Source organism: Phycodurus eques, chromosome 16 (assembly GCF_024500275.1).
Source record: "Phycodurus eques isolate BA_2022a chromosome 16, UOR_Pequ_1.1, whole genome shotgun sequence".
In the NCBI taxonomy this organism is placed as follows: domain Eukaryota; kingdom Metazoa; phylum Chordata; class Actinopteri; order Syngnathiformes; family Syngnathidae; genus Phycodurus; species Phycodurus eques.
Window position 1 is genome coordinate 17,755,197 of NC_084540.1, and position 22,913 is coordinate 17,778,109.

At 43.2% G+C, this 22,913-nt stretch overlaps 1 protein-coding gene across 3 annotated transcripts in view; it reads left to right on the forward strand.

The window, feature by feature from the left end:
- pde4a (phosphodiesterase 4A, cAMP-specific) overlaps positions 1-22,913 on the forward strand; it is a 55,541-nt gene that overhangs the window by 25,745 nt on the left and 6,883 nt on the right. The window contains exons 1-13 of one of the 3 annotated variants that reach the window (XM_061701370.1): positions 4,993-5,787; positions 8,094-8,279; positions 9,276-9,312; positions 9,426-9,496; positions 10,868-10,917; positions 11,644-11,756; positions 17,533-17,626; positions 17,771-17,934; positions 18,078-18,176; positions 19,837-20,001; positions 20,109-20,208; positions 21,776-21,930; positions 22,021-22,143. In XM_061701370.1, coding sequence (XP_061557354.1) covers positions 5,594-5,787; positions 8,094-8,279; positions 9,276-9,312; positions 9,426-9,496; positions 10,868-10,917; positions 11,644-11,756; positions 17,533-17,626; positions 17,771-17,934; positions 18,078-18,176; positions 19,837-20,001; positions 20,109-20,208; positions 21,776-21,930; positions 22,021-22,143 — 1,551 coding nt within the window. In that variant the 5' untranslated portion in view covers positions 4,993-5,593. Of the gene's footprint in view, positions 1-4,992; positions 5,788-8,093; positions 8,280-9,275; positions 9,313-9,425; positions 9,497-10,867; positions 10,918-11,643; positions 11,757-13,284; positions 14,514-17,532; positions 17,627-17,770; positions 17,935-18,077; positions 18,177-19,836; positions 20,002-20,108; positions 20,209-21,775; positions 21,931-22,020; positions 22,144-22,913 lie in introns of those variants that run through there. The other 2 variants (XM_061701369.1, XM_061701371.1) reach the window with 2 other exon arrangements.

Consider the following 22,913-nt stretch of genomic DNA (forward strand, 5'->3'; position numbering starts at 1 on the left):
TGAGGCAAGCGGACATGGATGTGTCATTGGAGATGCGTCAGTTACGAGCACGTTCCCCCGAAAGCGTGCCCAGGCCTGAGGAATTGCTGCAGACTTAAAGCGCCTCACATGCTCAATGGCTCCCTCGCAGGATGATTCAGCCGCTGTGATTATACATTATGGTCAAGCCAATAGCAGCATTGCTCTTATTTGTTCCCCCCTCCCATTTTGCAATCTCTTTACTCCCTCTTCACTGCACTCCCCCACACTTCTAGCAATCAGCCAGGTGCTAAATGCCTGGGTGAGGCACGGCTCACGGGTAGGAGGAGGGATGTAAGGGGTATTGGCACTTGCGCCTGAAAATAAGCATCTGTGCTTGCTCGGTAGAAGATGAAGCGGGGGCAGGAAATAACTGTCATTCTCCTCTGAGGGCAAAACTGTGCGCTGAGGGGGGAGCGAGGGTGAGGTACTGCGGCAGGTTAATCATTAACTTGTTGATTTGAAGAGAATGGAGAAAAATAGTGTGTGTGGGTGCAGGGGATGGGGGGATATTGATGGTGAATGTTTTTTTTTTAAGTAGCTTAAGGGAAGGTTTATATGAGAAGGACCAAATTAATTAGAGAATTTTTTTCAGAATGGATACCAGCATTGTAAAAAAACACTACCCGTATGCCTGTAAAAACAACTGCTGTAGTATTCATGCCAGGGCACTAGTTGGCGATGTGACCCTATGTACTGTATGGGTTTATAATTTTCATCCATCCATTTTCTATAGCTCTTCTGGACTGGAGCCTATCCCAGCTGTGCCCCTGGACTGGTCAACAGCCAGTTGCACCGGTCCCAAGATCAGATAAATAGGGAGGGTTGGAGTGAAGATGAGCATCTGTCCGTAAAAACTTACAACAAACTTCACCCAAAAAACAACAAACCCAAATAGGGAAAAATATCATGTGCTGTCCATGACCAATAAGTGCACTAGCGATATTTCCATCAAGAATTATGAAGCATCCAGACCAACTGAATGTACAAAGAAAAATAAACCAGCCTCACTGTTAGCTTATCTGGTAACTGCACTGCAGTTGCAAAGTCTTCTCCTTGTCAATTTTGCTTGTGTTGAATGACTTGTCCAACACGTGATACAAACACGGAACGCAACCTGATGCTCCTCGATTTTAGTCCGGCCATCTTCAAGTCCCTTCCTGATTGACGTTTACTATAGTCAGCTGCAACCGTTTTCTGACCAGATCGGGGTGTTAAAATCCCTCTTAGCACACCCAAGGATAATCGCTCAGGATAATCTTTCAGACACGTCCGAAAATCGGGCCCTTGCTGACTTTGAAATTTTGCCCAATTATTGGTATGTGTGTACCCCGCTTAATCATCTGTCCCTCTGTCACGATCACATTGTCTGTGATTTGGCCCAACTCTGTGTTGAAGACACGCATAAGAATTTGCGATTGGAAATATTGAATAGGTTTAACATTTACGATTGTCAGCTCCAACCGATTTCCATCCAGATTAGTTAGGAAAAATCACTCTTAACACACCCCACACTCCAGCATAATAGCGAAGGAAATTCTTTTATCGACATCCCATAATCAGCCTTTGTTAATTTTGTTCGTAAGTCGGGAATCAGGCTTTAAAATTGTCCCGATTATCGGTATGTGTGTAACAAGTATTTGTTGATGATCATTCTGAGCGTTTCCAGCTGTGTGGTTGTCTTTGTGACTTCAAATCTTTTTAGGTAATCACATGAAAGGACAATGCAAAACGGACACCATTTTGGCCATTTTCAGTGAAAGGCAGCCTTGTTGTGTAAGTGCGCCTTCACTAAGAGGTCTGATTAATGGCTGCGTATAGCGGGGAAGCCGGAGCTGACACCATGCAAGACCTTTGGGAAAACGCTGATGTGGCGGGGCCTTTCTTCCTCATCATGAATCCTAATGAATAATCTATGACAAGAAAAAACTGCGGGGAGGCCGTGGAGACCGGGCAGAGGTCAGCGCAGGGGGGAAATGTATGTAAATCCTCCCTTCCCCTCTTCTCGTTGAGGTTTAATCAAACTAATCGCTGCGTTGACTCAGTGCTCCATAGCCCTTTGAAGGCTGTGGCATTAATGACACCTAATCCACCCCCCTCCTCTTTGTGGCATGAATCTGTGCAGAGAGTGAGAGAGAGGGAAAAAAAAGAAATGAAATACCGCAGCAGAACAGCATGATTTTCCCAGCTTACTGCATTTAGCACACAAGGACTCCCTGAAAGAGGACGCTAATTTAATAACCAAACGGCGCTGATACCTATGAACAAAAGAGAGTTCAGATTTACACGCAGGAAATATGTCGATACATTTGGTTTGGCTCACAAACAGATATTTTCATTTCTATTCACATCATCAAAATAATGGATTAATCTGTTAATTTTTTTTCAATTAATCGGCGAATTGGATAAAAACACATTTTTAAATTTCCATCCCTTTATTAAAAAAAGGCACGCTCTCCTTTATTCTCACCCACTTTCTCTCTTTGTTGCAACCCGCTTCTTGCTTGACAATCACTCCATGTTTTTGTGGTTCAATAAAAGCAACACAGTACAATATACAGTATGCGGAGCCTCAAAACCCGATACAAGGTGACAGTTTTCTCGTTGCAGCGCGTCGGTAGATGTGCAGTGCTCAATCGCTCAATAAGCGGGCGTAAGTCGCCAGCTGTCATCTTTCCGCGACAGCCCATTCCAGCCGGGTTCTCATTTTATGTGGCTTCCTAAAGCAAATCCCTTTGTATAACGCTGAGATATTGCAAGCAGTTTTTGAATTTCAAATCTAGTCATCCATCATCATTTGTTGTGTGCATGCAATAGTATATGGTTTCACAACTACGATGTGGCCCTTGAAAAAAATTAGTTTGACACCCCTGCCGAAGTCTCACGACATTTGCTGAAGTCTCGAGTTCCCTTCGTTGAACTCCTGGAGTACAGATACTGCTTTTACAAGTTCCACATTGGCGATCGCATCCTTCCATCCCGAATGTGGGTTTTTACTACATCCATTACCTCAGGCGTTGTCCAGCTGTGAGAGTTAATGTGCTCCTCTGCATCCCAGGGCCGAGACTTTGCTATCTCCCACAAAGAAGGAGCCGCTCAGCCGGCACAAATCGACGTCCCGCTGAAGGTCTCTGATCATCGTTTCGGTGCTTGACACGCTCCTCGCTCGCTAAACCAGCTGCCCACGCCCGCAGCTTATCGCCACCTTGCGTCCCGTGCGAGCGTACGTGCCTGCTGCAGTGTGAGTGAAAACATAAAAACACACCAAATACAAAGAGTGGAACAGGGTTTTTTTTAAATTTTAATTTGTATTTTTTTGTCCTCCCTCCGTGGGTATGAGTCACTTAGCCAGCTTTCACCAGCTATTATGCAGCCCGGGCTCACGATATGACACACGATGGAATAATTGTCAGCTCTCTGCAGATCACAATGGCAACTGTCATGAGCGTGATGATTCCTGAGGTTTTCCCCCTTGAAGTTGTCTTTTTTTGTTTTTGTCTTTTTTATCGTGAGGACTTTTCATAAGCGAGCTCTGCCCTAAGTGGGGTACACACATACTGATAATCGAGCTGCATTTGAACATTTACAAACAATCCCGCCAAATTGGAGTCCAATTCCCCACTTCCGATCAAAGTCAGCCACGGCCCGATTATCAGATGTCTCGAAAAGATTATCCTTTACTGGGGGATTTCTTAAGTTGTTGTTTTTTTTTTGTTTTTTTTTTACCTCCCCAATCAGGTCATAAAACAGTTGGTGCTGACACTTATAAATGTTAAACCAGTTCAATATTGCCAAATGCAAATTTTCACGTCGTCAACACCGTGTTGGGCCGAAACACAGACTCCGCGGCAGCCGATTAAGCGGGGTACACACATATCGATAATTGGGAAAATTTGAACGTTTTTCCTCACTTGAGATCCAAGTCAGCAAAGGTCCAATGCTCGGATGCCTCAGGGTTGAGAGTGATTTTCCTTCCCCAATCTCCTGGGAAAAACGGTCTGGGCCAACAATTGTAAATTTTTGACCTGTCCAATATTTATATATTGCAAATCCTTATGTTCTTTTACTTCTACTTGTTCCTCTGTGTATATTATAGCAATCTGGGTGCCTTGTGGCACCTTGCCTGAGCCTGTTTTGGTACTACGACAGACATCCTCGATTGTTGTGGGGTTTGTTAGTCATCTTGCGTAAACCACACAATATAAAAGCAGTAAGAACACCCATTTTTTTTTTCCCTCATCATGTGTGGGCTCTTTAAAAAAAAATGGCTTAAGATGTTCCACAAACAGCTTCCTCTACAAATGCTTCCTTCTCTTTTTCCAATGAAGCAATGAACTGTACCAGCACTGTGTCCAAATGCCATACGGGTGCGGCGTGAACACAATGTTTGTTAATAACAATCGAAACGTGCTCCTGTTATTGACGTAACAAATAACACCTCAGCTTGTTCCGCCAGCAGCACAACACTCTTTTGGTAAAACATGAAAAAATAATGCTTTGTTTCAACATGCCGCCATGTAAGTATGAAAAAAAAAAAAAGTCCACAAACCATTAAACCCCGAGGCTGTGGAATATTCCTATCTCCGATGTCATCGCCAAATTAGTTGTGCTTGACCCGCTTGCACCTTGGTAGAAAAAGCTATTTCATGGTCTAATTGTCACTGGTGGAGATGATGATTAAGTCAGCGTTGTGTCTGTTCCCATCTAAAGGCCACGCAAATTGTTGTTTCCTAGCAAGGATGTTGGTGTCAAAACACCAAAATGTTTTGGGTGCAATAACCCCCCACCCCCCATCCTCCTCTCCACCATCATGCACACCCTTTAGTGGAACGTGTAAACATTGGCACAGCCAAGGGGGGTGGGGGCTTTGAGTCAACCACATTGCCTTCAAAATGTTCTCTTTTTTCGCTCTTTCTGGGTGGTTCTCTATCTTGCAAATCCTCATTGCGCACACACACACACACACACACGCACACACCAACATACAGACAGTGAGTGTTGTTGTCTTGCCTGTGGTCTGTTACTGATCAGCTTTCCTGTTGCTGCAGAGCAACTGTGAGCCGTGAGATAAGGACATTGAGAGCACATGCTCGAGGGGCCCAGCCGAAAGGAGGTGAAGAGTGAGGGAGGGGAGACAAACTCAGTCAGAGATATATTAATTTGAAGGGCGTGAAGTTGATTAATTTGGAAAAATAAGAGGCTCGTCTTAGAGAAATCAAGGAAGGGCTGTGTTCTCTCCGGTGGGAGTGGAGCTGAGGTGGTGAAATATCAGGAGAGGGGTTGCCTTGTCTCCTTTTAATCGGCAGACCTGAAACGACCCCGACGTATGCACGGATTAAGGAGACCTGCATAAATCCTGAGAACAAAGTGAGGCGGGGAGGGAAGGATTTGAAGCATTCACAGCCTGAGGATCCAAGCGCAGGATATGCATATCGATGCACTTTGACACGGCTGGCATGCGGGCGAGCGATCCGGGCCTTGTTATTTGATCCGGTGGCGTTGAAGTCGAGGCCAAGTAGTTTGGAGCACTCGTACGGGACAAGACGAGCATTTTGAAGTGGAGCTTCAGGCGGCGATGACTCAAAGGAGACTGACGCGACAGCTGACTTTATGGGACGGGCCGGAGGGGCCTCCTCCGGCCGCCTCGCTCGCCTCGCCGGTGTCACCGGGCGAGCATTCTCGTGGACCAGGAGGCTCAACGTTGTTCCGCCGTCTGAAACTGAACCGCAGCATCCAGGAGCGCAGACGCTCGTGTCAGTGTTACTGCAGGTATGCTTCTGCATCTGGAGAGTGCCTTTCGTGGTTCAACAACGTGTGGAGTTTTACTATGCTCTTTAAATCTCTAACTTCCAATGGCTTATACACTATTCACAGCAAATTAGGAAATTCAGGGTTAAATTTCAGCCTAAAATGTACTGTCACATATAAAGGGGTATTTTCATTGACCTTCTCCAAACTTTCAAACGTCCAAATGTTTAGTGTTCCAGTACGTTTTGCACAACTGTGTTCTTTAGAAGCTGAAACCAAATTAACAGCATTTTTTTATTTTTTTTTATTCCAAGGACATCCACCTCTGTGCCTTTCTGTGACTCATCCAGTCTCTCAGTATTTATAGTTTGAAGGGATGCGCTGATGCCACTTTTTACAGTACTTACATTTCAGTACAGATACTTGATAATGCCATTACACCTTACAATTGTGATGAAAATGTTTTCTTTGAATAACGTTAATAATGTTAAAGAACACAGAACACAAACCTGTCTTCAACAAAGCATATGTTTCACTCAAATATAAGACTTTTTAGAGTAATAACTTCCAACTGCATGTCCTTTGAATGCAGCCTGTAACACAAGGTATTTCAATTATGTGGTGTCTCAGTTTGAACACTACGGGGCGATGTATGTATGTAAAGGGAGAACATAGGTGACAGACCACAACTGAACGTGGAGAAGTGCAGCTCAACACTTCTGTCGCTTCTAACAAACAAATTAATTACTACAACTGTGTGATCGTCCACTCCCCTAACAATAAATAAAGAACATATTCACCGTGGTTTACAAGGTGTCACTTGAACACAACCCACGCAGCTGCCACATGACTGCTGATGCAAACATGAATGGCAGATGCATCGAACTGCAAGCCACCGTCAATTATATGACCAAACAGGTGAAAAATAACATTGTAGAAACTACAAACTAGCACAGATGTATGGAATTACCTGCAGCACAGTTTCACAACACGAACAACTGCGAATGAGTTCAATGCGGAAAAAGTGTGTTTCCGTCTGCAAAATGTCACTTTAAAGGTGACACGGACGTATCGGTACCGGTTTGACCTGCTGAGGACAATCGAAGGGTCCACTTCCCTCTGAGAACATCCTGTTTGAAGCGTCGCAGTGGTGAGATACTGTTGATCACTAGATACTGCAGATGCCGTCTTGGTCTCATGATGTCAAAATGTGAATCGCATGATGAAGAGAACTGTTTAAATACTAATTCTAAACAGACCAGGAAACGTGGTGCAAAAAGTACTGAAACATTCAACAGCTGCATTCAAAAGTGTAGAGAAGGTCAATTTAAATTCACATCGAAATGTTTCTAGTGCACTTTAGGTTCATAATGAAATTTCACCTGAAAGCCGAATTTGCTTTTAACTTTTTGTGAGTAGCGTGTGTCATTAATCACACAAGCAACAAACCACATTTACTTGAAGATAAACAGCACTGTTAATGATTTGCCTGGCCACTTGTCGCTTACCTTAGACCTTAGGTCATTCCATCCTCAGGAGGATATTCATCCGCAAGTTTTTTCCACTACTTTTGCAGGCAGATTAGTTTTTTCTTGTGGTTTCCATAGCATAGTTTTTGTTGTTTTGTTTTGTTCTTTCTTTTTGTCAACATTAGCCCCTTCTCCGCACTTCATGGATGTCCCAGGTTCGCTCGGCAGATTTTATGGCTCGTATTCATTGCAATCATGCCCCAGAGGTCAATTCAAAAAAACTAAATTGGCATATCTAGTCATGCCCCTTGACGCTGTTGATGTGAGAGGTTTGTTAAATAGATTCATCTCACGAATTGAACTCCTCTTTATTAACAGCAGTCACCACAAGGAAAGGCGATGAATAATAAGTGGATCTTGATGTCGTAATTCAGATATCTAAAGGGTATCGGGTGTACAAATGATAATACTTCCGGATTATCTTTGTAAAAGATAATCATTTTTGAGCTCCAGTTTTGATTGTGAAGGTGTAGCCTACCCACAGTAAGGAAGTGTTTTGGGAAGCATAAACAGAAGTCTTTGGAACGATGAAGCACGATCATCTAATTTTGCTTGAGAATATAATGTGTCAGTAAAGCGTCATTTCCAGCAGGCTTGTGGCGACGTGCCATCCAACAGCTGCACGCTGCGCCTGTCACAGTCGTTTTCTTCACACAGATTTAAATAAGGACCGACTGCGATGCTTTATCGTGTTACATCTTGGTGACACTATCAGACGGGCTCTCGTTTGAATGTATAAAATGCACATATTAACATCTGCATCCTCCTGCCATGTCGTCCCCGTCACCCCCACCTCAGCTTCGATTCGGAGAATGGGCCCTCGCCGGGACGCAGTCCCATGGATTCGCAGGCGAGTCCTGGGTTGGTGCTGCACCCTTCTTTCCCGCAGAGCCAGCGCAGGGAGTCCTTCCTGTACCGCTCCGAGTCCGATTACGACACATCCCCCAAAACCATGTCACGCAACTCCTCCATCAACAGCGAGGGGTAAGCACGCAGACATCGACCTGCTCCAACTTTGTACCAGTCACCTCCAAAGAAAGACAAGAATTGAGGGCAATATTTCTTGGCGCGTTGACATGAGGAAATGTCGTCAATCATTGCCAATTGTGGGCCTGTGAAGCCCTTTGAGACTTTTTCATGATTAAGGGCTATAAAATTAAACTTGACTTCAATTAATTATTGAAAAATAAGTTTCTGAAATTTATCAGTGGGAGACTCTACGCCCCGATAAAGCTCACGTCGTCCACTAGCGCCACCTCAAATATTCCACTAGGTGGCTGTAATCACCTTTATCATGACTGATGCCACCGTGGATCGCCCCGTGACGTGGTACCTGTAAAGCTGAAGTTTAAACCGGAGGAAGAAAAACTACAAGAACAAAAGGGGAAAATAGGAATGACAGCTATCCTACAGTATATTTGTTTGACTATATCATATTGTGACATAAAATCTATGAATAATAGTAGAGAAAAAAATGCAGTTTTACAATATAAAGGCCTCCCTAGTAATCAATGCATGCCCCTTGGTTGCGGCCAGCTGCACATTTTTTATTGGCTTGCCTTATATTCTTATAATAAAATTATACCCAGCCTACATCGAAAGGTGATGACAAAAAGGTAGAACGTTGAATGATAGCACACTATTTTTTTTGTTTGTCAAAAGGTATTTAATTTTTAAAAATGTTTTTTAAATTGTTAAACAAATAACACATAGTTTTATGAAAATGTGTCACACTATTTAGTTTTAGAAATGGAACTAAAGTTAAATGTTATGAGATATACATTGTTTAAAAAAAAAAATCACACTGATACTACTTTTCTGCTAAATTGTCATCAAGAACACTAAGGTAAAATTTAGACTTTTTTTCCCCTTAAAATATGTTAAACTGCTGAGCATAGGTTGACCTCCAGCATTTTGAATAGTTTGGTGAAGAACACTTGAAGATCCCTGCCTTAGACGCTAAAGCCTTTTCACCCACAGGCATGCCGAAGACATGATCGTCACCCCTTTCGCTCAGGTACGTTGCCCCTTGGTCAATAACATGCCAATTAATTTCAGTGAGTTGTACCTAATTGTGGTGGTCCCCCTTATCCTTTACCCCCCCTGCCTCCCCTGCCTCCCCACCCTCAGGTGTTGGCCAGCCTACGATCTGTAAGAAGCAACTTCACCATCCTCGCCAATGTCACCACACCCACTAACAAGTCAGTATCATGTTGCCTCGGACTTGTGCGTATTCTTTTTCATCATCATTTTGGGAACATTATATTCCAGTTAAGCTGGGTACAAACATACCGATTTTCAACATCTTAACCAATTTTTTAAATGTGAAAGACTCCACAAATGACGAGCAATAATCTCACACAATAACACCATAGGAAACTTGTCTCAGGACAATCGGGCCTTTGAAAAATGCTCAAATTCGACCCGATTATTAATATGTTTGTACCCCACTTAACTGGCTATCGTTCCATTTCACGTCCCAATCACGGAGTCCGTAGCTCAGCCAAACTCGATTTTGACCACACACATAAGGTTTTGAGATCGGAAATATTGAACAGGTTTAACGCTTCTGATTGTCGATCGTCACGGTTTTCCAAGCAGATCATGAGGAAAAAAAATGAACAAACAAACCCCACGCTAACAGGGTAATTGCTTCGGATAATCTTTCAGACACATCTGAGAACCAGACCTTGGCTGATTTGGATCGAAATGGGCAAAAAATGCTCAAATTCGACCCGATTAGCTGTGTTTGTAGCCTTGTATGTCCAGTCATCATTTGTCACTATCAAAGACTCGATGGTTCGGTCAAAGTCAGTGTCAACCAGTGACACACATAAGGATTTTCCATCATAATTATTGAACAAGTTTAACATTTAACATTGCCTGACCGTTTTCCAATCAGATCAGGGAGGAAATGTCACTCTTAATACACCCCACACTTTGTTTGGAAGGGCAGAATCCAGCTCAAAATCGGCCCGATTATCACTACGTATGTATCCATCTTTATTTGGCTCTCCACCACCTTAGTGGCAGGCGCACATTCATTTTACCGACATCTAGTGTAACGAGCTGATCAATAACGCTAAAAACGATGCTCTTTTTGTGATGTGGCGGACACAAGCTGATTGTTGTTGGCAGGCTTTCAGCCTCTGCATCAATATGATATATAAAGCAATGCAGAAGAACGACCAGCGTTCTATAATTATGCCGCTGTTTCCTGAAAATTCCTCCCACCTCGCAGCTTAATTATGAAGGCTATTTGAAGCAAACAGCACTGTTGACACTTTGACTGTTTTGAATATTTCAATTATAACAAGAGAATTTGTATGTATTTTGGGATGGGAGAGCGCACATTAAAGCTTTAACCACTATTCAGCATCCAACATTTAAAGGCATGCGCTCATCTCGTACGGTTGAATTCCATACATATACATACATACAAATATAATTATAACTCGTGTGTGTGTGTGTCAAAAGCGTTTGTTGGCCTCGTGGTGAAATGTGTGTCAAGGATCGACAGAGGGCAGCAGCGTGCGGTTCTGCTCTGGGCGTAACGAAATATTTGTCCACAGGAGGTCGCCCGTCACAAGTCCGCCCGCTGTTCCCCAAGCTACCCTCTCTGGTAAGCTCGTTGGATCAAATATGCAGCATCACTTGCAGAAAGGATATGACAAAACAATACCAAAAAAAAAAAGAAAGAAAGAAAGAATCAAAAAAGATAAATACAAATAAATAAATGAGTAAAACTAAAATGGTAGAAAATGAAATTAATCATAATTTAAAAATAATAAATAAATAAAATACAGTACAATTACGAGTTACAAAAATTATACAAAATAAAAATAAATACAGTAATAATAATCTTTCAGATTTATATTATTACTAATTGATCCGATGTTTTTCACTATAAAATATTAGGCACACCTCAACGAAGTTAGATTGTGCCAATGAAGTGTCCCCGACATTACAGTTGTTTTTTGTGTCATGGAAAACTGCATCTATTCAGTAGATTCATACATTGTGATTACATTTTATTATCATTTGGATTTTGTTTTTATAATTTGGATAAATATGGTTTACGTCTAACAAAAAAAAAATGAAGCATCTCCAGAAGTTGGAGTAGTCTATAGGATAAGAAAACAATCAAAAAGATTTTCCATGTAGAAATTAGGTAACAATTGGCCTTCTGAGCAGTACGATCTTTTATATGCAGTCAATACTTGGTTGGAGCTTTTTTTTTGGCATGAATTATGGCGGCATGGTGGCAATGAGCTTTTCCAATATATTATAATTTATTATGGTATATTTGTTTAAATTGCTGCTTGTGTGCGCGCGTGTCCCTGCCCAGAGGAGACATACCAGCAGATCGCGCGGGAGACTCTGGAAGAGCTGGACTGGTGTCTGGACCAGCTGGAGACCATTCAGACCCACCGCTCGGTCAGCGAGATGGCCTCCAACAAGGTACACGTCCGCCCGCTGCACACCAACATGACACGACACGTACACTCTTATTGACTGACAACACATTAGACATGGTCCAATTGGCCCCTTGGAGCCTTTTCAAACATCTATCAATCATCCATAAGAAATTGGAAGTTTTGTTTGAAGCTTTATTGACTTCACAGGAAATGTTACAACTAATTGTTTAACACTCCTTACGAGTGCAAAAACAATTCACCACTGCTAATTGTAGAATTTATACACAATGACTAGCGTGGTTACCCTTAACTTGACGTGACATGTACAGTTAAGGCTGAGAGTTCTTAACTCCTGCAAGTGTAAAAAGAAGTCTACCGCTGTATATGCTTTGGAGGGGAATCTGTTCACATTAGGACTCAAAACAGCTGATGTTCCAGTGTACATTCTTTTGTTATTGATGTACACTTACAGGGGTCCTTGGTCTACAGGTTCCAAATGAACGAGTTTTAATGTAGCCTAATTTCAGTAATCCACCCCCCCCCCCCCCCTCGAGTTTCTGACCAAAGCCCCTTACTGACATGCAAAAGCGTGGCCATTCATAATATCATTCAATTATGAAATTGCATTGTTGTCATAAATAGTCACAGAGAACGCATATCTGGTTTCAACAAAATAGCAGCGCGAGCAATACGAAGCTAGCATTAGCACTGTAAACAAGTTAGCCACAGCTGTTATGTTGGAAGCAGGACTTATTCGTAATAGACTATAGCACTAAACGTTACCTGTTTGAAGTTGTATTTATTTATTTTGGAATGTAAATAAATACATAAGAGGTTAGAAGGACAGCACAAATGTGTGGCACAGTGCGTGCGTGTTGTTCTTCACTACGTCCTCGTTGCAGTGTGTGTACGCAGCGTCTTGAGCATGCACACATGGGGCAACGAGAGAGGCCTAGTGAGGGGAGGGGGGGAGTGGTCCTGATGCTGATGTCTCCACTCTAACCTTGGTTGCTATCGAACAGCAGCAGGCTCTGCCTCTGCCGTTTCGTCATTGGCTCGCCATTCTGACCGCAAGCCATGTGGTCCCGGGCACGATCCAATGACATCGCAGGCGACGCTCTCGTAGTAGTGTTCTGTCTTAAAGCAACAGGCACAATTTGTTCTTTTCCACATATAGTCCCCTCTTTTGTTTATATTTTTAACATGCTGAGCTCCAGATGGGAACAATGAGGATTCAGTCTGGCGCCTTTTTGTATGCATTTAGTGTGAGAATCTCTCGGGGGCGGGGTTAAACAGATACTTTGTGCTGCAACCAATCTACAAAGATCCAACATGGAGACGCATGACTACAGTGTTCCCACTCAGTCTATCGCTTTCACACACACACACACACGCACACGCACACACACACACACACACACACACACACACACACACACACACACACACACGCACACATTCTCGACAGACGGACACGCCGTCTCGCCGCGCATGCGCACTGGGGCCGCCATCAGAAGCCAGCGGGCGCAGGCACGCACGTGCATGCGCGTGCAGCCACACCGCCTGATTAGCTTCCGAGAGCCGTCTACGGTATCCTGGGGAGAAAGCGGCGCGAGTGGGGACAGCATCGCAAGAGGAGGAGGACCGGCTGCCTAAGGCGGCCCGGATCGGTCTCTGGCATCCTTTGGGCTCGGGGTGACACGGAGCAGGGCGCTGGGCTCAGCCGGGGACGGACGGGGCTGATCCGCCGCTACGAGAACCGGGCTGGCCCTCTCGGATCCGTACCGTGGGGGAGGGGCGGTCGACGCAGGGAGAAAGAGCCTGTTTTTCCAGACCGCGGCTGCAAGGAACTCTCCCATATTTCTTTTCTCCAGTCATGTCTGTTCTCTCTTGTGATTCCCCTCCTGCCTTCCGCCCAGTGTCGTCGCTGCTCCCTTTGCCTCCATTGTTTGATACCCAGGTCGTCCTGCGGTGCTGCTGTCACAATCTCCCCGTCTCGTCCACTTCTGTCATCTAACTGCCCTCATTTTCTGTTAGTCGAGCATCCCCGTCCTGCCCGTCTCTCTCACGTTGGCCTCGTCTTCCTCTCCAGGCTCGTCTCTGTGCCCTTCAGACGGTCCCTCTCTGTTTACTCCATCTTCTCTCTCTTCGCTCCCATCGCCCTCAACCCTGCGGTGGCTCTACATTTGGGTCAGCCTGATCACCAAATAGGATGAGATGTAGTCTCCACACCTTCCAGATCCAGGGGCTCCTGGGCCCCGTGACGTTTTTAGCTCACATTTGTGGCTGGCCTGGAGCCGTCTCTGGACTGACCGGGTGGGCCGCTTCGGGGTGCTGCATGTAGGCCAGGATAGTCTGTACCCTTCCCTCGCCCCCTGCCCCCGTTCCTTCACCCCCTCTCGGGGCAGCCTTCACTCTGGAGTGCCCTGGCCTCTCCCCACGCACCCTGACGACGCCCTCATGCCAATGGGGCACCTCCAGTGCTCCCACCCCGCTCCACTACCGGACCACCTGCCTGTGCCACCGGCCCAAGCCCCCCGTCACCCTCAGCATGGGTGTGGTGGAGGCTATTGACCCCACGCCGTCCCCCTGTCCCTCGCCTGTACCGGGGGGTTACCGGCTGCCCCGCTCCTCCAGCTACAGCCCCCTGCAGGGGAGGGCAGGGGCAGAGCTGGACCTCGGTGAGGCGGCCGGCGGGGTCCTGGAGGGGGGTGGGACGACGGCGCAGCGCAGGACCCCCTTGGTGGATCTGTTCTGCGAAACCTGCTCCAGGCCCTGGCTCATCGGCTGGTGGGACCAGGTAGGGCTCGCGGAGGGCAAACGAGGCCTGGCGGTGGCCATCTTAGATTGCTGGAATCATCAAGTGTCCCAAGTGTGCAGTGCATGAGCAACTCCTCTTGTTAGGATTCATGACTCTCAGCAGCATGAAAGCATTTACATGGAGGGAAGACGCTTTGTTTACATGTTCTGCTGTGCACATGTTTGTTTACCCAAACATTACTTTATATACACAGTCAGCCGTTTCAGAATATCTATCTATTATGTCATATATAATATGGGATATCCGCACTGCAAAAACTGTAATTTAACTAACATTAAATATCTCAAAACAAGGCAAAATATGCTTGTTTTTTGTCCGCCGTGAAATTTCTGCTTACGATAATGGGCCTGCAGACGATGTAAAATAGTAAATTGTAGTTGTAACAAAGGTCTTACAGAGCCTGACGTACTGCGTGCACTAAACTTAGATGAGGACGGATGTAATGGTAGCATTTCTTTTGGAAGCCTAACGCGTAATATTACAGTACTAGAATTGACCTTTCCGAGCGAGGTGGCGAACAAATGAGCTTCTGGATGAGTCAAATCTCACTGAAGAATTGAAACAACATATGAAGGGTGTGATTGTGGTCCAATTTGCTCTGAAGGAGAACAACTCTAGTTGACAGTTTGTTTTGGACCAATTGACATATGGGGTATTTAGACAATGACGAAGTTTGCTTCACGCATTTTTTTCCCCCCCTTAGAAATCTTATTAAGGTGTTATAATGTGTTATCAAGGTTTTATTACTGGTTATGAGTAAGTTTAGTAGGTAGTAATTCTACATCCTCGGGAGCGTAAATACACTACTTTTAAGGCATCGGTGGAGGTTTTTGAGGCGCGTTATGTTTATTTTTAAGGACTTCCTGCCAAGTCAAATTGTCTTGTTTTATTGGCAGATGATTTTACTTAATTAAGTGAAATAATCCACATTTCAATCCTTGTTTTCTTGTATTTTAACGCAGTTTTTGCAGACATGGTGCCTATTTCCATTTTCGGCCCAAATCTGAGCCTCAGTATGGCTTGTCAAGAAAATACCACGTTGAACTACAGGGAATTAAAACTCGACTGTTGATTGATTTAAATGCTGCTGTTTCCAGTCAGATGCGCACACCAGAAAACTATTTGGTACGGTGGTCTCATGAGAGGAGAGACACAATGGCCGTTGCATGTATTTATGTTGCATTTGTGCGCGTGTCATGTCTGTGCAGCATTTGCTTCATTAGTCAGTGTCAGAGGAAGTGTTGTTTGTCCTGGCGCCAAGCAAGTGTCGCTCGGCGGCTATGACTCAGCGTTACAGAGTCGGCGAGAGGGAAAAGGCGCGAAGGAGAGCGACAGGGGAGGCGGTCCGGGGGGCTAAAAGTACCACTACGCGTGGCCTCCTTCATCCCGCCCGACAGCCTGTCAGAGCACCTATTTGCGAGCCCGCGGATAACGGAGAGTGATGGTAAATAAAATGGCAGCGGGGGTGCTTTACAGGCAGCCGCGGTGTTTTGCGATGCGAGGGAGAGGCAGGAAGAAAAGAAGGAAAGAAGGGAGGACGGTGTCGTCAGTTGACCTTGGGAAAGGTCATTGACACCTGCCTACTCCTTTTTGAATTGTCACCCAAGCAAGCCAGCGCTTTCACATCAAGCTCAAGTGACTGGCTGCGAGGAGGGAGTTGCCACGGCAACTACTCGCTCGGGTTGCCTAAGAGATTATGTGTGAGGCATCGGTCAGTAGGACATCGCCTTGTGCCTTCACCATTCAGACATGCTGCGTTTACCTTCTAATAATTATTAAAAAAAAAAAAAAAAAACTTGCTTGATTTAAGGATTGTATACATCTTTGAGGAAAAATGCAAAAACATTTATTTAAAAAAGTTGTATTAATATTGCAGAACATCAGTACATCATTATTAGTCATGAATTAGTGTCATGAATCATAATTGATTTTCTCACCTTTTTGTGAATAACGATGCAATGATGGTCATGATAATAACTGAATTCAACACATTTGACTCTAAAGGAGGGTGGTTGTGTTGTTTGTAATATTCAAATACAACATTAATATACACTCACGGGACACTTCATTAGGTACATCTGCACAATCTAATGAACGCCAGACACCTGAGTATCTGGTATTTTGGGACCTAAGGCTGGAACACAAGACAATTTGGTTTATGTGAGTCAAAACAATCCTTCGTAAACCTATGGGTTGCCATAACAACCAGACACCTGGGTATCTGGTCTTGTGGGTCTTCAGGCTGAACCACAGGACAATTGCCCCCCTGGTGCCAAGGTATTAGAAAAATAAAATTCATTGATAATCTGTATCCTCAATTTAGTAAACCGTACCCTCAGTTTAGTCATCTCTACCCTCAGTTTAGTAATCCGTTCCCTCAATTTACCAATCTGTACCCTCAGTTTAGCAAATGTCTGGGGCTCCGTATACAGTTCAGTTTCAGTTGAAAAAATGGGATGTCGGATATATCACGACATGAAAATTTATTCACAGAATTCACAACAGTAAGAATATAATATCCAAATCAAATGTACTTTACTTGACAGATACAGATACGTATACGGAGACCCAGAAATTTTGCTCAACTGAGGGTACAGATTAGTAAATTGAGGGAACGTATTACTAAACTGAGGGTACAGTTTACTAAACTCAGGGTACAGATTACTAAACCTAGGGTACAGATGACTAAATTGAGGGAACAGATTATCAATGAATTGTATTTTTCTCATACCTTGGCACCAGGGGGCTCCGTATGTTAAAGCTATGTGACGGCGTAACAAGCAGACAGCTGGGAATGTAACCTTGTGAACTTCGAGACTGGAACAACACTAACATTAAAGCCAGGAAAGGAAACTTAATGAATAATAATGAAGTATAGTAAACAATACAATTCCCATTATAATAGTAATGCTTAATATGATTTCTGCTTTAGTGTCTAGTCTAGAATGAGTCTATCATGGAATCAAATGGACAATGTTTGTGTTTGTCCCCTCTCTAGTTCAAGAGGATGCTGAACAGAGAGTTGTCCCATTTGTCAGAGATGAGTCGCTCAGGGAACCAGGTGTCTGAATACATCTCCACTACCTTCCTAGGTAAGCCCGAACATCGTGACAAACTGTGGCATTTGCCTAGTCGCTTTGATCCCGGGCATACACACAGCTCTCCAAAATGAAGCTCCCATCCCGGCTGGCAACTAACGACCTGCCCACCTAACTCAAGTGAACTCGCTCCGGCAGATAAGCAGAACGAGGTGGAGATTCCGTCGCCGACCTTGAGGGAGCGGGACAAGCCGATGTGTCACATCAGTGGCGTGAAGAAGCTCACACACAGTTCCAGCCTTTCAAACTCCACCTTGCCTCGCTTCGGCGTCAAGACTGAACACGAGGACGCGTTAGCCAGAGTGAGTGGAAGTGAACAAACGAACAACCCTGATGTGGTTTTCTTTCCTTATTTCTATAGCTCTTTTCTGGATATTGTTCACATGACTTTTCCTGTCTCTTTGTATAATTGCGTATGATTTTATGTGCTGTGCCGGGCCATCAGGAGCTGAATGACCTGAACAAGTGGGGCCTTAATATCTTTCGTGTGGCAGAGTTTTCGAACAACAGACCCCTGAGCTGCATTATGTTTGCCATCTTCCAGGTGAGCAAGCCAATGCAATAGTGCCTAGTTGCTTGTCGTATCATGTCAGCCTTCCCTTTGTTAGTTAAAACCAGTGGTGAGTTGTCGGGGCCTTTTGGTGCTCCCGAAACACTATCAGAAGCACTGACCTACATTTACAACCTAAATTCTAATATTTGTTCAATGAAATTGGATTAATATATCCACAACAGTATGCTCTTCATTTCATAGCGTTTATTTTGGCTGCACGGGCGCCAGTGCCGTGTGTAGATTTTTTTTGTCCAATCAGATTTCAGCCTCTTAGTGTTGCCATGTAAATCGAATCTGCCCAGGGCCTTCAGAATAAGTAGTGTTGGCTGATGATTCAAATATATTGGCAATGGGACTATTTATTTAACCAATCAGATTACAAATCAAATATATTGGCAATGGGACTATTTATTTAACCAATCAGATTACAAATTTGTCTTCACAGGGCCAGAGTGCTGGCCCTTGATGATGTCAGCCTTTTTCGTTCCTCTGATTGGTTGGTCAGAGCCAAACTTCTTGCAGACAACTTCAGCTAGCAAAACACGTCTGTAGCAATCTACACACATTAATGCATTTAATTATCAGTTTATCTGGTTAGTGTGTTTTATGTTTTTATTTTGTCTTTAGATACAGTAAATATTGATTCTGAATGACTCCTGATGATATACGTGACACAATGGTAGTGGTAGACACATAATGGTAGTATTAAGTCGAGTAAGTCCCTCCTGAAGGCGCAGGTACCAAATTTACAGCCTGCCACTGGTTAAAACCCACTCTGTATGAGATTAATATCATTACTTAGTTGCAACCCAAGCTACTCCTCTGTCCTGATATATGCAGTTTCGTGGTCACAAGAGGGCACGCTCAGTTACTGCTGTACTTATCGTTTTTCATTTGATTATTTTAACTGTGGCCCAGAAGTGTTTTTCACACAAACATTACTGTATTTATGACTTTACTACTGCGTTGGTGACTATGCTATGCTCCGACTTATGTGCAAATTCGCATTACGTTGCCACCGTCGGGACAGAACTCTGTCTAAAACTGAGGAGATGGAAATTTGTGTGGAGTCAAATGTCAAATTTGTCATCTCCATAAAAGCTAGCACTTCATAGTTTGAATTTTTATGGTGACCAGAGTGTGGCGATGCCCCTGTTCCTGTCAGCGCCAAGTGTATGGTTCCAAGAGCGTAATCGTGTGTGGCTGTCATTTCCCAATTTTTCCAACTGAGTTGCAGTTATGATTGTGCCCTATGAACTCTGCCTAGCAACAAGCGTCCATGCTAGTACATGACGTGAACCAGGAACAATAATTTTTTGTTATGGATGACTAATTCTGCATCTAAAATATACATTTATTACAACAACTGACCAGTGAGCCAATGTGTAGTCTGTATGTTTGAGTAAAGAGTACCTCCCACTGTAAGAGAGAGTATGTCGTATGTAGCCTAATGTTGCATATATAGTAGTAAATTGTGGTCCAAACAGACAAGCAAATGCTAACTACCTAAGCATTTGCCAAAGGCTGTGACTTCAAATAATTGTTGCAAATAACAAAAACAGGCAAGACAAACTATTGCAGTAAAGTGCAATCAACAATACAGGATGACAATGATAATCAATTGTGACCACTGCCTGCTTCCGGGCTGCAGGAGCGAGATCTTCTGAAGACCTTTAGGATCCCAGTGGATACGTTTGTCACCTACGTGATGACGCTGGAGGACCATTACCATGCCAACGTGGCCTACCACAACAGCCTCCACGCCGCAGATGTCACTCAGTCCACGCACGTACTGCTGTCTACGCCGGCTCTAGATGTAAATATCACTAGATGCTTAACGGCTCAATGGATCGCAATTTGTAAAGCACACAATAGGCCCATCTGGAGAGGCTACTAATGTGTTATTTCTCTGACCCGTGGCAGGCTGTGTTCACTGATCTAGAGATTTTGGCTGCGTTATTTGCGGCCGCCATCCACGATGTGGACCATCCAGGAGTGTCCAACCAGTTCCTCATAAATACCAGTGAGTAGAGACGCAAGTGCATGCCACGACAGACGACACAACACCAAATCAGTGCTTATGTTGGCGTTTTTGCGCAAGCGCGCATGGTAGCTGTATTAGCTACGATGCTAATTGGTCATGATAAAGTTAGCTATTTATTTAAAATAAAGCAAAGTATTGATGATACGTACTTTTCTGATAATACGAGTAACACCCTCCATTACAGCTGAAAACAAGGAAAAAATATGAAAAAAAGAAGAGACGATTTATCTTTGGCCTACTAAAAAGAGCAATTAGCTTGATGATATAACTTCTGTTAAGTCATATACTGTAGTCACTTTTTTTCCTCTTCCTCTAGATGGATAAAAAAAAGGTTTTAGCCTCCGTTGAGAGACGCAAATTCAGAGAATAATTACTGCTATTTAAAACACGTGATTAAACAAAATGTTTTAACAATTATATGTAAGACATCGACAAAATCATTTCTAAATAGCTGACTCTAAAAATATTTTACGTTGTAGTTGATATATAAGTTGGTCATCCAGAGGGAGAACAAGAGAAAAATATTTGGTGTATTACAAATACTGTATTTAGGAACCAGTTTTGCTACAGTTACATTTTGTCTCAGGGCAACTATAATTTACACAACAAGTGCATGTATCTGTATTTTGTGCATGGACCATAATAGTAACAATTTCAACAGACTTTTAATTTTTATTTATTTTTGGCTGGGGTGTAGAAATCAGCTTTAAACTGACGACTGTATATACAAGTGCATCTCAAGTAATTTGAATATTGTGAAAAACTGTATTGCAAAAGTGCAATGCAAATCAAAAAGTGAAACTTATATATTGTATGGATTCAATACACACACAGTGAAAATTTGCACCATTTTGTTTTCTATAATTTTAATGATTATTGCTTAAAGCCAAAACCCAAAATTCGACATCCTAAGAATTTAGAATGTCACATAAGAAACAATCAACATGTTTTTGAATCTAGAAATAGGCAGGAATTGGCCTGAAAAGTATTTTGTGGTGTTAAATTAATCTGTATCATATATGAGATTCACTTTTCTAGTAGAACTACTGAAATAAATGAACTGTTCTAAAAATATTTATGTATTGAGACACACCTGTATAAGCTCACATAGCATAATCATATACTGGCGTATTAAAATCCCCTTTAATCTCACTTTATAGGCTTTCATTGAAAATACCTGGAAATCAAAAGTAATTACTAAAAAGATTATATAAAAATATGCTATTATATATATATATATATATATATATATATAAATATTGTTGCTTTCCAATAAAAAGCATGTATTTACATTTTTGTATATATTTTAAATTTGAAAAGCACCTTTTGTTTTTCATATAAACAAATGCATTTGGCAATAGAACACATGCTTCTCACCGGACCGATTATTATTATTATTATTATTATATTCAATTATATTTTAAAGGTCATTGTCTTCTGTCGGGCACAATCTTGAACACCCACTTAAGTTACCAAATATGGTCCCTTGTTCGCTAAAACGTTTCAATCAAATAATAAATAATCATCTGCGCTGCACCCGCTACAGACTCCGAGCTTGCTCTGATGTACAATGACGAGTCTGTTCTGGAAAACCATCACCTGGCTGTGGGCTTCAAGCTGCTTCACGAGGACAACTGTGACATCTTCCAGAACCTCAGCAAGAGGCAGCGACAGAGCCTGAGGAAACTTGTCATTGATATGGTGACTTTTGTTTCCTCACCATTATACCCCAAATGCATCATCATCATCATATCTTCGCTAATAATAATTAGTGAAAATGTATCTATGCAGGTTTTGGCCACAGATATGTCCAAACACATGAGCCTGTTGGCAGACCTCAAGACCATGGTGGAAACCAAAAAAGTGACGAGCTCGGGAGTTCTGCTGCTGGACCACTACACTGATCGGATACAGGTGAGGAAGGAAGGTGGACCACAACTGACATTTATTTATACATAGTTAATAATTGCCTGAAATAAAAGTTTATATTTGCCATTGAACGTCATAGTAATTGTATTAAGATTAAGATGTTAGAAATGTATATTGATCAAACTCTATGGTCTGGTCTAACTTTTTTAGACATATAAATTAACGGCAAGCATCATCACCTAATAATGACGGGGTGGGCAGGAATTTCAGGGACATATGCAAATTGTTCAATATGATTATGAAAATAGAAGATACATGATCAGCTTGTGGACAGTAAAACCATGTAAGAAAAATGCAGTATCATTTAACCATTTATCAAAAACAATGTAATCATATTTGGGCAGCATGGTGAAATAGTGGTTAAACGTCTGCCTCTCACTTCTGAAGTTCGGGGTTTGAATCTCGGCTCTGACCTTCCTGTGTGGGGTTTGCGTGTTCTCCCTGTGCTTGCGTGGGATTTTACCGGGCATCCTTAAGATTACAGACGGCTGCCAGGGCCTACTCCTGTTCCCTGTAGCACATTTTCAATTTGGAGTTTGATCTACTTTGTCAACATATTGCGAGGCAACACTTTAATGAAAGGCTGAGCCGCTCGTTATTGTCTGCGCCGAGCTCAGGGGAGCGTGACATCTCACCCCGGAGGCAGCAGGCCGCCGTGCACACACGCGTTTGACCCCATCTGACTCATCGTGTCGCGAGGTAGCGTCTCAAAGCAAAGAACTCGAGCCTTTTTATCAGACATCCCAGTCTTCACG